The 12,062-nt window shown below is 44.6% G+C and overlaps 1 protein-coding gene across 14 annotated transcripts in view; it reads left to right on the forward strand.

The window, feature by feature from the left end:
• Nucleotides 1-12,062, forward strand: part of GRIP1 (glutamate receptor interacting protein 1) — a 708,576-nt gene that overhangs the window by 655,232 nt on the left and 41,282 nt on the right. For all 14 annotated transcript variants that reach the window (XM_080659312.1, XM_080659305.1, XM_080659309.1 and 11 more), the window contains 3 exons: nt 5,351-5,495; nt 8,738-8,877; nt 9,301-9,495. In XM_080659312.1, the coding sequence (XP_080515438.1) occupies nt 5,351-5,495; nt 8,738-8,877; nt 9,301-9,495 (480 nt within the window). The remainder of the gene's footprint in view (nt 1-5,350; nt 5,496-8,737; nt 8,878-9,300; nt 9,496-12,062) is intronic.

Raw genomic sequence — 12,062 nt, forward strand, 5'->3', positions numbered from 1 at the left:
AAAGCCTCCAGCATCGCTCGGTTCTATCCTAGAGAAGAGGCAAAGCCCTGTGCAGAACCCCACTTTGCATGATTTGCCAAGCTAAGCAGGTATCAGCTACCTTCCTTGCAGAGCGAAAAAGCCGAGACAGAGGAATATGTTTGGAGCTCCCGGTTGGCGATGCTCCAGTTCCAAAGCCAGGCTGAGCAGACACTTTGGGAGGAGTTTCAGAAACATGAATTGTTGCTTTCCTTCACCTCATTTTCCCCCTTTAGACCTTTCCCCCTATAATCTCTATACCTAACATGATGATAATTAGGATATGCTTATTAAGCATATTTTCCACCTTCACTGGTTTCATTGCTCTGCCTTGCCCCTTACCCAAGGAGATGGCAGCACTATTCTCAAACATTAAGTCTTTGTTTTTCATTCAGACATGCAATTTATTTAGTGTCTATGAGGTGGAACCTACTGTGCCAGGGACTGCCAATTAGATTAAAAAGAACACAGTCCCTGCCTGCCCTTAAATCAGTCACCGCCTTATAAGAGAAACAGAAGAAAATCAATAATTAACAACATGATGAATGTTCTAAGGGTGTGCAGAAAATGTTAACAGAATGTGCAGGCAGCCACTGACGCCTGGAGAGCTCAAGGAATGCTTCTAACAATCTCTGTCTTGGCATTGTCTGGGAGGTATTGTTAGAATCAATCAGAGGAAGAGTATGAACCAAGCAGGAGGCCAGAGAGCATGGCACATCTTAGTAGCAGATGTAGCTGGAGCAGAAACGATGTGTAAGGACTCGGCCGTAGGAGAAGAGAAAGCTCTCCTGAAGCCAATCATCATGGTCCTTCTAAACCATGTTAAGACATTTGAACTTACCCCAGAAGCCCGTGGGGAGGGCTTATCGCAGGAGAGTGAGGCCATCGTATTTGATCAGTGACCACCAGTTGCAATCATTTACTAGTGGTTCATGACCCACAGGTTGAGAACCGCTGCTATAGAGCCTAAGACCATCGGAAAACACAGATATTTACATTACGATTCATTAACAGTAGCAAAATTAAAAAAAAAAACAGTAGCAAAATTACAGTTATGAAGTAGCAACGAAAATAATTTTATGGTTGGGCGTCACCACAACATGAGGAACTGTATTAAAGGGTCACGGCATTAGAAAGGTTGAGAACTACTGTACTAGAGTATTGAATGAGACATTTGAGAGCGTCCGAATTAACTGTTTCTAGTCCTTTCTGGGAGAAGCTGAAGAATAAATAAGAACACTAGATTGGCTTCCCAACTGACACGCTGGGAAACAGTAAATGAACTTCTCTGAGCATCAGTTTCCTCATCTATAAATGTCCATTTACTGCCTACTTCGCCTGGCTGTCTTAAGATCAAAAGAGGTAATAAATTGAAGCTCTCAGCAATAATGTTTGGCACTTACTAGTAATAAGGCCCAATGAATGCTAATGATCAACAGTCATTATAGGGTGTTACTAAAGCTAATTTTAGCTTCATTTTACAATAGCCCGATCTTTGGAACACTTGATTGTAGGCATTTCCCTCCCTCTATATTCAAGGCCATTCTGCCTTCAGGAGCCTTCACATTTGTTTTCTTTCATTACCACAGAAACATAAATTAAGTAGAGCCACACTGTTCCTGACTGGGTCCCAGGTTCCAAAACAATGGCTGTTACCCAATCCCCAGCTCCCCAAAGATGCAAATAACCCTCTTGAAATAAAATCTATTGCTTTGCCTTGGTTGCATCTAGATTCACTATAAATACAGATGGGAGAGTTTGGAGATCTGGGAAGGTACCTTGAAGCAAAACAGTAGAGAATTTGGAGGAATTGTAGGAAGAGGTAAATGGAGGCTTCCAAATCTGTCCCCAATCATTTCTAGGGGTCTAGTGAGACCACAGGACCGTAAGGAAGCTGTTCTAAATGGTTCATTTACTCAGGCTGTTCCCCTCCAAGAAAGGTGGCCATACTCTGAAATGCATTCCATCACTTAGTTAAAATGAACTCTGATTGACCTGTACATTCATGCATTCCGACGGCTTTCTCCCAAATCCAAGCCTCCTCTTCGGCCACAGGAGCAGCTGCCATTATGGATTCACGCCAGAGAGCGCTCATTCTGTTAAACAGGAGGCACTCGAGAAGCCCAAAAACAACATTGCTGATAATTAATGCTGCAATTCTGCATCTGTTCCGTGGTCCCATTCATTTTCTTAACTAGAGCCAAGCAGAACAAACAAGGAGGCTGGCCCCCTGTCATGTCTTCCACTAATAGTTGTAAGCCTTCTGTTGTGATGGAAAAGCTGCTGATAATATCATTAACATCTGGTTAGGCTCCGGTAGCACCTTACTGGTGATCCCGCATTTTTCCTTTTCAGGAAGTCTGTTCCTTAAACACTCCAGTTGCTGCTTTCTAAGCTGGAGCAGCCTGGAGGAGAGAGTGACTTGGAGGGCTTCCACCTCCAAAATGGCCTGAGCATCACGGGCATTCCTGCCAGCTCCTCAGCTGCAGAGTCGTGCACGTGCCAGTTGAGCTCCAGCCCTAGGCGGCAGATGGGACTGGACGCGCAGCCTGGAGCTGACACAGCCACTCTTTGGACTGCGAGGGGAGGGTGCTCCAGGCCCACAGAGGCAGCCCAGGTCTTACCCTCACACTCTGAAGGAGCCAGGTTGGGTTTACATCACTTTGGAGAAGGAAACTAGGCCTTGGAGTATCGGGGAGGGGGGCTCCCAGAGCTCTCTTCTCTCGGAGCTGGTGACTGCATGCCTGCCGACATGAACGTTCATTCGTCTTCACTCACCTCTTCAGCCGTCCACTGAAGCAGCCATGGGGCCCTAGATCAGGGCTCTGGGGATACCAGATGAAAATCTTGTTTTCAAGGTGATCTTATTCTAATGAAAGAGACAAGTAGAGTGAAAATTAAACATCTAGTGCAGTGGTCGGCAAACCGCAGCTCGTGAGCCACATGCGACCGACACCCCCACTTCTTCTAACCCCACTTCTTCAAAATAGACTCTCCCAGGCCGAAAACCGACTTCTGCGCATGGGCCACGACGTTTCAATCACACTGTACGTGCGTGCCCGCACGTGGTATTTTGTGGAAGAGCCACACTCAAGGGGCCAAAGAGCCGCATGTGGCTCGAGAGCCGCGGTTTGCTGACCACTGATCTAGTGAAAAGGACTGACTAGAGCACGCCTTCTCCGTGGGGGCAAAAATTGGTTCTCAGAGAGTAAGGAACCTGAGATGTTACATCCCAGCGGTTAGTGGCCCTCCAAAGCTCAGCCTTACCTGAGTGAATCTTAGCCCTTCCTATTTCTCTCGTTAGAAAGAATTTTAATTTAATTTCTCTCTTTGTCGGGGGGCAGAGGCAAGAACGCAGAGGCGTGTGGGGTCTCCCAGGAAAGGCCTGGAGCTCCTGCGCGGGAGCCAGGAAGCCCTCCTGGAAGACAAGACATCTGCGCCACCTGCTGAGGCTCCAGTAGGAGTTCTCCAGGGGGAAAGGTGTTTGTGCCCAGGGAGTGACATGTGCAGGGTTCAAGATGTCAGGAACGTGCTTTTACAGAAACTGCGGTGAGGAAGAATGTAGGAGACTGGGCTGGAATGGGAGGGGGTGGCCCTCTGGAGACATGGCGGCCCCAGCTCAGCTCTTGCAAAGAAAGGGGTTGTATTTTATTCTTAAGGAACTGGGGAACCAATGAAAAGTGTCGAGTAAGAGAGTGACATTCAGATTTATGCCTTTGAAATATTTTAGGAAGAAAGGAAAGGGAATTATAGGCTGGCAGCACTGGTGAAAATAAATGCGAGGGAGAGGGACAAAGCCTGGGCCCCTATCAGGAAAACATGTGGAAGAAACCACTGTTACGCAACCCTGGGCAGAGCTGAGCTGTCTGCCTCCTCTAGCGCAGGTGGCAGTGGATGCGCTGGGACCTCGCCTGGTGGGCAAACGGGCCACCACCACCACCGTCTGCGAGGATGAGCAAACCAAACTAACTAATATCAGTTTACTCAAAGCATCCAGAGTTTTCTGAGGGAATTAATGTTTTATTAAATTAAATATTATTAAATTAAATATTATTACAAATGTATTAAATATTACTTAATAAAATAACATTTTATTACATTTTAAGTGTTATTATAAAAACTTCAAATATTTAAAAATAGAGAAAAATGGTGTCATAAACCATCATACATCACCTGGCATTAACAGTTGGTAACTTATGATCAATCTTGCTTCTCTATACTCCCGCCCTAATTTAAGACTTCTAAAATATATAATTAAATATCACAGTTTAAAATATTGGCAAAAAATTTTAATATCATTAAATATTCACTTAATGTTTCCATTTTGCCTGATTTTCATATCCATGGATAGATATAGACAGATAGGTAGATGTGTGACTATGTTAATGCTTCGCCATGACACAGTCTGACTGTAAAAGCTGACTGTTTTGTTAAAGCAGCTTCCAGACCATTTCATTGCATCCTTAGGTACAGAAATGAAATAGCTCCTTAACCAGGCACAGCCCCCTGAGGCCCAAGGAATAAAACAAGAAATGCTCAAAATCTTTACCATGCCAGCAGCCCTGACACAGTCAAAACACCCACTGATGCTGAAGGCATCTCAAGACGTCTTTCAGACCAATGCTTTAGGCAGACCCTTTCACAGATGTGTTCCCTTGTGCTAATGTAAAATAGCCAAAATAAATGTATGACAGTGTGACACCCAGGTGTATGCTACCGAAACATAACCTACACAGCTTTTGATGTCAAAAACAGAGGAGAGAGAATCATTCAAACCTGTTTTCATATTCATGAGTTCATCAACAGGATGTACGTTGTAAGACACAGTCGGTGGAATGATATGTAAGGGATTCTAGATTTCCAGGCCAACCTCTCTAAGCCCCACTTAACATGTACATAAGTTAAAGTTTGCTCCAACCCCGAGTAAAATCGACTTTTCTGTATTGAAAGTTAGCTGGCTGTAAAGCCTGAAAATAGGAATTGCGTGGCCTCATCTCTGTCACTGCACTCCTTCCTAATTGCCTCTCAGCCGTGTGTTCCTTCCACTGGTATCGATGGCACACTCACAAAATGCTGGGCCAGCGTGCAGGGCCTGCAGTGCACCTGGCGACTCTCTCCAGGTTTAAAGCGTAAGTCATTAGGATATTCCCGGTTAGAATGTGATAGCCTATGAAGGAAATGCTACTTCTCCAAATAATTATTTTCTGCGACATAATGTGCTGATGCCGATGTTCTGGATTTCTTTTTTTATGTCTGAATACATTTGTCTTATTACTTTGCTTTTTTTCCCCCCCAAAAAAAACCAATTATGACTCCTTGCCATTTATTGCAGATGAGCAAGAAAGTTCCGGGGCAATTATTTACACCGTGGAGCTGAAGCGCTATGGGGGGCCCCTTGGCATCACGATTTCAGGAACTGAAGAGCCATTCGATCCTATAATCATTTCAAGCCTCACTAAAGGGGGATTAGCTGAAAGGTAAAATTTGAAGGAACTGCTCCAGTTACCTGGGTCTGAGATGGGTTTCCTTCCTCACAGCCGTGCTCCCCTCCCCTGCGTGGGTTTTCTGTGGCCTTGTTCAAAGATCGATTTTAAAGCTTGAGAGGTTTTGGGCATTGTTCCGACCTGACTCTGAGGGGCATCTGACCGGTGGTGAAAGATGCCAGGGGCTTAGCATTGATATTAGGCTCTAGAAATGTATAAATGGACCACAATTGACTGGAGGTAGATTTATATCCTGTCCATTTTGAGAGAAGGACGCTGAAGTTCAGGGAGGTTAAGAGGCTTGTCCAACTCAATTCAGCAAACGTCCGCTGAGCCTCTCCCCTGACAGGCATGGCCTCAGCTGCTGTTTTTCAGGAGAGAATGGCACAGGCTGTATCGTCAAGGATTCCAGGAAGCAAAGTGTAACATCTTAATGATATCTTGCAATTTGGAATGTTCCTTTGGCGATTTGTTTTCGTGAGCACGCATCCCAATCCCCTGTTAAACTGCATCTTTCTGAGACCTATTGTGGGGGGATAGTCCGAACATCACAGCGATCTGGCCTTCTGGAACCCAGCTCAGGAACGCACACACATCATGCATGCTGACACTAGAGCACAATGGTTTGCAGAATAGAGACGTAGCATTGCAGAACTGTGGAGCTGCAAGGAACCTTAGAAATCAACTCATCCAACATTTTCATCTGTCAGTTGAGGGCCCTGAGGCCGCTCAAACGGATCACCCTGTTAGAATTTCATAACCTGATATTAACAGAGACACCTATAACATGGTATTCTTTTGGCGTCCTTCTGGTCTAGGTATCTCTGTTAGGGAGAAAACGAAAAAATATTACTATTTATCTGATTTAGCAAGCTACTGGTCAAGTGTTGTATGGCTTACAACACAGATCTTTCATAAACTGGAGATTCCTCATGAGAAAATGAAGTGATTTTTTTTTTTCAGGGGGAAGAATTTTTTGAGAGTTGATGCATTGGTGGACTTGTTAAGCAGCCCCCTAACCTGATGACCAGTGTCTCCTCTGCTGCCCAGCACAGCTGCCCACTGCCCCAGAGCCAGCTGTGGTCAGAGCACTCAGTCACAAGCAGCCCTGGGTGCTGGGCTGACCCCTTCCCTCACTGCAGTTAGTGAGCAGTGCACAGGAGGCCAGCGCATGGATTCCCTCTCTGCAGCCTTCAGCACAGAGAGGTCTGGGTTTTCCCACCATCCCTGAGCTTCCTGCTGTGAGTCTACTCCTTCCCCACCCAGTGCTCCCAAGCTAAGGTAGATATGCTGAGCATGAGAATTATAAATTCCAACCTGCTAGTTCAGAATTGGGTGAGCATGGGAAGAGAAGAAAGGCCATCAGTTTATTAGTTTATTGATCAATACATTAATTTTATATTTCCACATCTCAAATAGTGTGCTACACCCTATACATACAGTTTCCTATTTAATCTTCAGGGCTTCCCAGTAAGATGATTACCCCCATTGTAGTGATGAGGAAACTGACACCCAGAGATTAACATAGGGTCCCAAGGTCCCACGGCTGGTGGTGGCAGAGTTGGATTCAAACCTAGCACCACAGTCATGTGCTACATAATGATGACCACACGTACACAATGGTCTCATATGATTATGACAGAGCTGAAAAGTTCCTATACCCAATGACCTCATAGCTGTCCAAATGTGATATCACAACGCATTGCTCAGGTGTTTGTGATGACACTGGTGTAAACAAACCTGCACAGCCAATCTTATAAAAGTATAGCACATACAGTTATGCACAATATGTAATACTTGACAATTACTGACTGTGCTACTGATTTATGTATTTAGTATACTATTCTTTTTTGTTGTTATTTTAGAGTGTACTTTTTCTACTTATATAAAAACTAGAGGCCTGGTGCATGAAATTCATGCACTGGGGCAGCGGTCCCTCAGTCTAGCCTGCACCCTCTCCAATCTGGGACCCCTAGGGGGATGTCTGACTACCTGTGTAGGCCCACAGGGATCAGGCCTAAACCAGCAGTTGGACATCCCTCTCACAATCCAGGACTTCTAGCTCCCAACTGCTCGCCTGCCTGCCAGCCTGATCACCCCTTAACCACTCCCCTGCCAGCCTGATCGATGCCTAACTGCTTCCCTGCAGGCCTGGTTGCCCCCAACTGCCCTTCCCTGCAGGCCCCGTCGCCCCCAACTGCCCTCCCCTGCCAGCCTGGTTGCCCCCAACTGCCCTCCCCTGCAGGCCTGGTCCCCCCAACTGCCCTCCCCTGCTGGCCTGATCGCCCACAACTACCCTCACCTGCCGGCCATCTTGTGGCAGCCATCTTTGACTACATGGGGGAGGTCATCTTTGACCAAATGGAGGCGGCCATCTTGTGCGAGGGCGTGAGGGTCAATTTGCATATTACCTCTTTATTATATACGATGTTTGTTTTAAAACAATACATTGTGTTACGCCGCATCCTCATACATCTTGTATTTACTGAGTCTCTTGGTTGCATCATTTTCTCTTGGCTTTGATTTGATTTTGTGTTGTTTTGTACAGTAACATGCTGTGCAAGCTTGTAGTCTAGGGGCAAAAGGCTGCACCATACAGCCTCGGTGTGTGCTAGGATACACCATCTAGGTTCGTGTTAAGTACACTCTATGATGTTCCCAAGACAAGGAAATCACCTACCGACACATTTCTCAGGACATGTTTCCATTGTTATGCGCTGCATGACTGTACAGCAATTGATTCCCGAGACCAGCCTTTTTCGTTTCCTTGGAATCACCAGCAGGGGGCCCAGACACACCAGGGTCCGGGGTGTGTCCCCATCTCTCTGAACCTCACTTCTGGTGAGCTGGGAGAATGATTATGTTCAACATTTTAAATCTGTAGGAAGAAGGAATGCCCTGTGCTAAACATCACTACATTCATTGTCCAATCTTTTTCATTTCCTTGGGATTTTTAAGAGGGTTACCAAATGACTCTGCTTTCCTGGAATTTAAAATGCATACAAGTTCACTTTAACTACTAATTAAAACAATTTTTCTAATTTTATTTGAAACTAAAAAGTAATTCACAACAGATGCAGTTGTCTTGTAACGTTGCCCAGAAGAAAGCTAGACATGGCTTCTAGAGACCCTTGCCAAGTCTTTATTATTATGAATACATAAAGTATGGCCAGGAATTTATATTGAGTAGCACACAGGGATTATTTCTATTTTCCTATTGCTCCTCGGTGTTTCAGAACCGGTGCGATCCACATCGGAGACAGGATCCTGGCCATCAACAGCAGCAGCTTGAAAGGGAAGCCCCTGAGTGAGGCCATCCACTTGCTACAAATGGCGGGAGAGACTGTCACCTTGAAAATTAAAAAACAGACAGATGGTGAGTGGGTTGAGAGCCACAGTTAAGAATTTCCAGTGCATTTCCTTCCCAAAAAGAATGGGCAAATGTCTGTATGTGCATTTCTAGGAAAATGACTCTCTAGCCAGAGAGTGTTTATCTTTTTATTTAAATTTATATGGCCCTGGCTGGTGTAGCTCAGCTGATTGGGTGTCATCTGTGCACCAAATGGTTGCTGGTTAGATTCCTGGTCAGAGCACATGCCCAGATTATGGGCTCAATCCCCAGTAGGGGGCGTATTGGAGGCAACCGATTGATGATTCTCTCTCATCATTGATGTTTCTATCTCTCTCTTCCTCTCCCTTCCTCTCTGTGAAATTAATAAAAATATTTTTAAAAAGCAAATAAAAATGTTTTAAATTTTTAATTTATTCTGATACTTAAACTTCTTTCCTGTCTTTAAAGCTCAGTCAGCGTCAAGTCCCAAGAAATTCCCCATTCCCAGCCACTTGGGTGACCTGGGCGACATGGAGGAGGACTCCTCTCCAGCACAGAAGCCGGGCAAACTCTCCGACATGTACCCATCCACCGTGCCCAGTGTGGACAGTGCTGTGGACTCATGGGATGGCTCTGGAATCGACGCCAGCTACGGGAATCAAGGTATGTCCTGGGCCTGAGGAAAGAGGCATTGTTGAAGCCCATGTTTCTCAAAGGTCCACCTTCTGCTCCATGAAAAGAACACCTTTCACTTATGTCTGCGTCAATGTAACCGTATTGAATTACACGGCTATAGTGGCCCCGCATTTCCTCCTCCTTAATGCTGATAAGTCATGAACTTTTATCAAACACTAGCAGGCCCCCCATTAGACCTACCAAGCTTCAAGTGTTCCATCCGAAGCGTGTCCTTCCTGCATTGATTAATTACCAGGGAAACCCTGCAATAGAGTGGTTCACTGAAGACAGCCCCATGGTCTTACCTTGTCAGCAAAGATGGATTGGGGAGCGGACAAGGAGCTGAGAAATTAGCCAATGATCTATTTATTCCTGCCTCCTCTGGCTTTTAAAAACATCTTGTAGGGATATCCTCAAATAGTAATTATTAGAGAGTTGTAATCATAATACATAAAAATATTTAATAGCCCAAACTGGTTTGGCTCAGTGGATAGAGCGTCGGACTGTGGACCGAAGGGTCCCGGGTTCGATTCCGGTCAAGGGCACGTACCTTGGTTGCGGGCACATCCCCAGTGGGAGGTGTGCAGGAGGCAGCTGATCGATGTTTCTCTCTCATCGATGTTTCTAGCTCTCTATCCCTCTCCCTTCCTCTCTGTAAAATATCAATAAAATATATTAAAAAAATAAAAATAAATAAAAATATTTAATAGAGTTCTCTTCGCAGACATCATCTTCATGTGAACAAGTATAACCTACGTTAAAAGTTAAAACACACTAACAGAAAGTAAACACAGAATGTGTTAGACTGAATATAGAATATAAACTAAAAAGCTTCTTTTAAAAATCTGTTTCTCTCCCAATGGTACATAGCATCAAAAGAGAAGTGTATCAAAAAACTCTTTGTACTTCATCTTATCTGAGGCTTACCTTCTCTGTGCTGCCTTGTATAAATTTCAGCTCCGAATCCCCTTTCTGCACTGGGTGTAAGTCAGCCAGAGGATGAAATAGATGAACAGTTTTGAGAACACACGTTTGGGTGTGAGTGTTGCTGTGTAACTTCTTTAACTTTTTAGGAGAGCCTACATCCAGTTTGCTCTCTTCCTGGTTCCCCGGGTTTTCTTCTCTCCACTTGTCTTTGCCTGTGTCATTCTCTGCTAAATCCCTCGGAGAAAAAGGAAAATAAATATTTCAGAGCTCTCAAGTCGTTGCTTGTTAGAGAAGATACTAGAGTTTGGTGGGGAAAAATTTTGAACACCCCAAAATAAATTTGGGAATTTATTTATCTAGCGGTTAATTTTTTTGAGTCATAATGCCTTGAAACAAGTAAGCTATGCCACCAAATAGAGTTCATGGGCCACCAGACGTCACTATGACAAAGAGCATAGCCAAGTTGTGTCAGCGTGGACTCTGAGGTTTATTTATTACTGTGTTTGTTTGTTGATTGCTTATTAATGTGGAGACTATTTTGCTACACCAAATTTTGTGAGCATGCTACTGACTTTAATGAATTCCACCCCACAAGGTGGGTGTGTAATAATTCAGCTACCCCGTCCCTTTACACCGTAGGATCAGCACCACGAACAGCATACTCGATAGAGGGCCTTTGCCTCATTAGTGAAAAATGAAGAATCATTTATTATTTACAAAGCACTTTGAACATTTGAAATCCTAGACAGGGAATAGTAGTCACAATACTATTAAATTGGGCATTTACCAATTAGAAATCTTTATGAGGTTGAAGAGAGATTAGAGTTAAGTAGAGAAAGTGGCAATCGGAACAGAATTGAAGTCTTACCAGGTGATGAGAAAAGAGTCACAAGACCTTATATTTGTAAAGCACTTTAGTGTTTACAAAGCACTTTCACAAAATTAATCTCAAGTGATTCCCATCACGAACATAGAAGGCAAAAGGCTTGCTGCTCACAGGATTTCAGTATTGGGAGAGAATTTAGAAGTCAGCTCTCTGACATCCAGTGCAGCCCTTGGTGCATGGCCAGCCTCGCTGAAGGACCACACTGCCCGGGCTGGGGCTGGAGCACCCCAGAGACAGGGGCTCCCTCACTGCTCTCCCTTCTCCATGAACGTAGCTCTGTCTCTGAGTCCTCAGCTGCATTGAGCGAAAATCCATCTGCCTGTAGCTCCCACCTATCAGTGCTAGTTCTGCCCTCGAGGTCATTCAGAACTACACAAAAGCCTCTTCCACTTGACAGCACTTCAGATTCTCAAACCCAGCTATCATGCCTCTTTCCAGTCTTTCCTTCTCTGAGCAAAATAGCCCCAGTTCTTCTAACTGTTCCTCGCGCAGCTTACTTTTGAGTATCTTTATCATCCTGGAGCCTCTCTTCTGAACATGTTCAAATATAACTCCATTCTTATTAAAGTGTAGCACTCAGAAAGGAAGTCAGAGAATCGTCTGACAGCCCGGAGTAGTTAAAGGCTGAAGACTGTAGAACCTATCAGTGCAGCCTCTCTTGATTTAAGAATTTTGATGGTCACATCCTATCTGTCACTCATTTTGAACTTATTCTTTACAAAGAACTCAAAGTCTGTTTTTT

Source organism: Plecotus auritus (genome assembly GCF_963455305.1).
Source record: "Plecotus auritus genome assembly, chromosome: 3".
NCBI classification, from domain to species: domain Eukaryota; kingdom Metazoa; phylum Chordata; class Mammalia; order Chiroptera; family Vespertilionidae; genus Plecotus; species Plecotus auritus.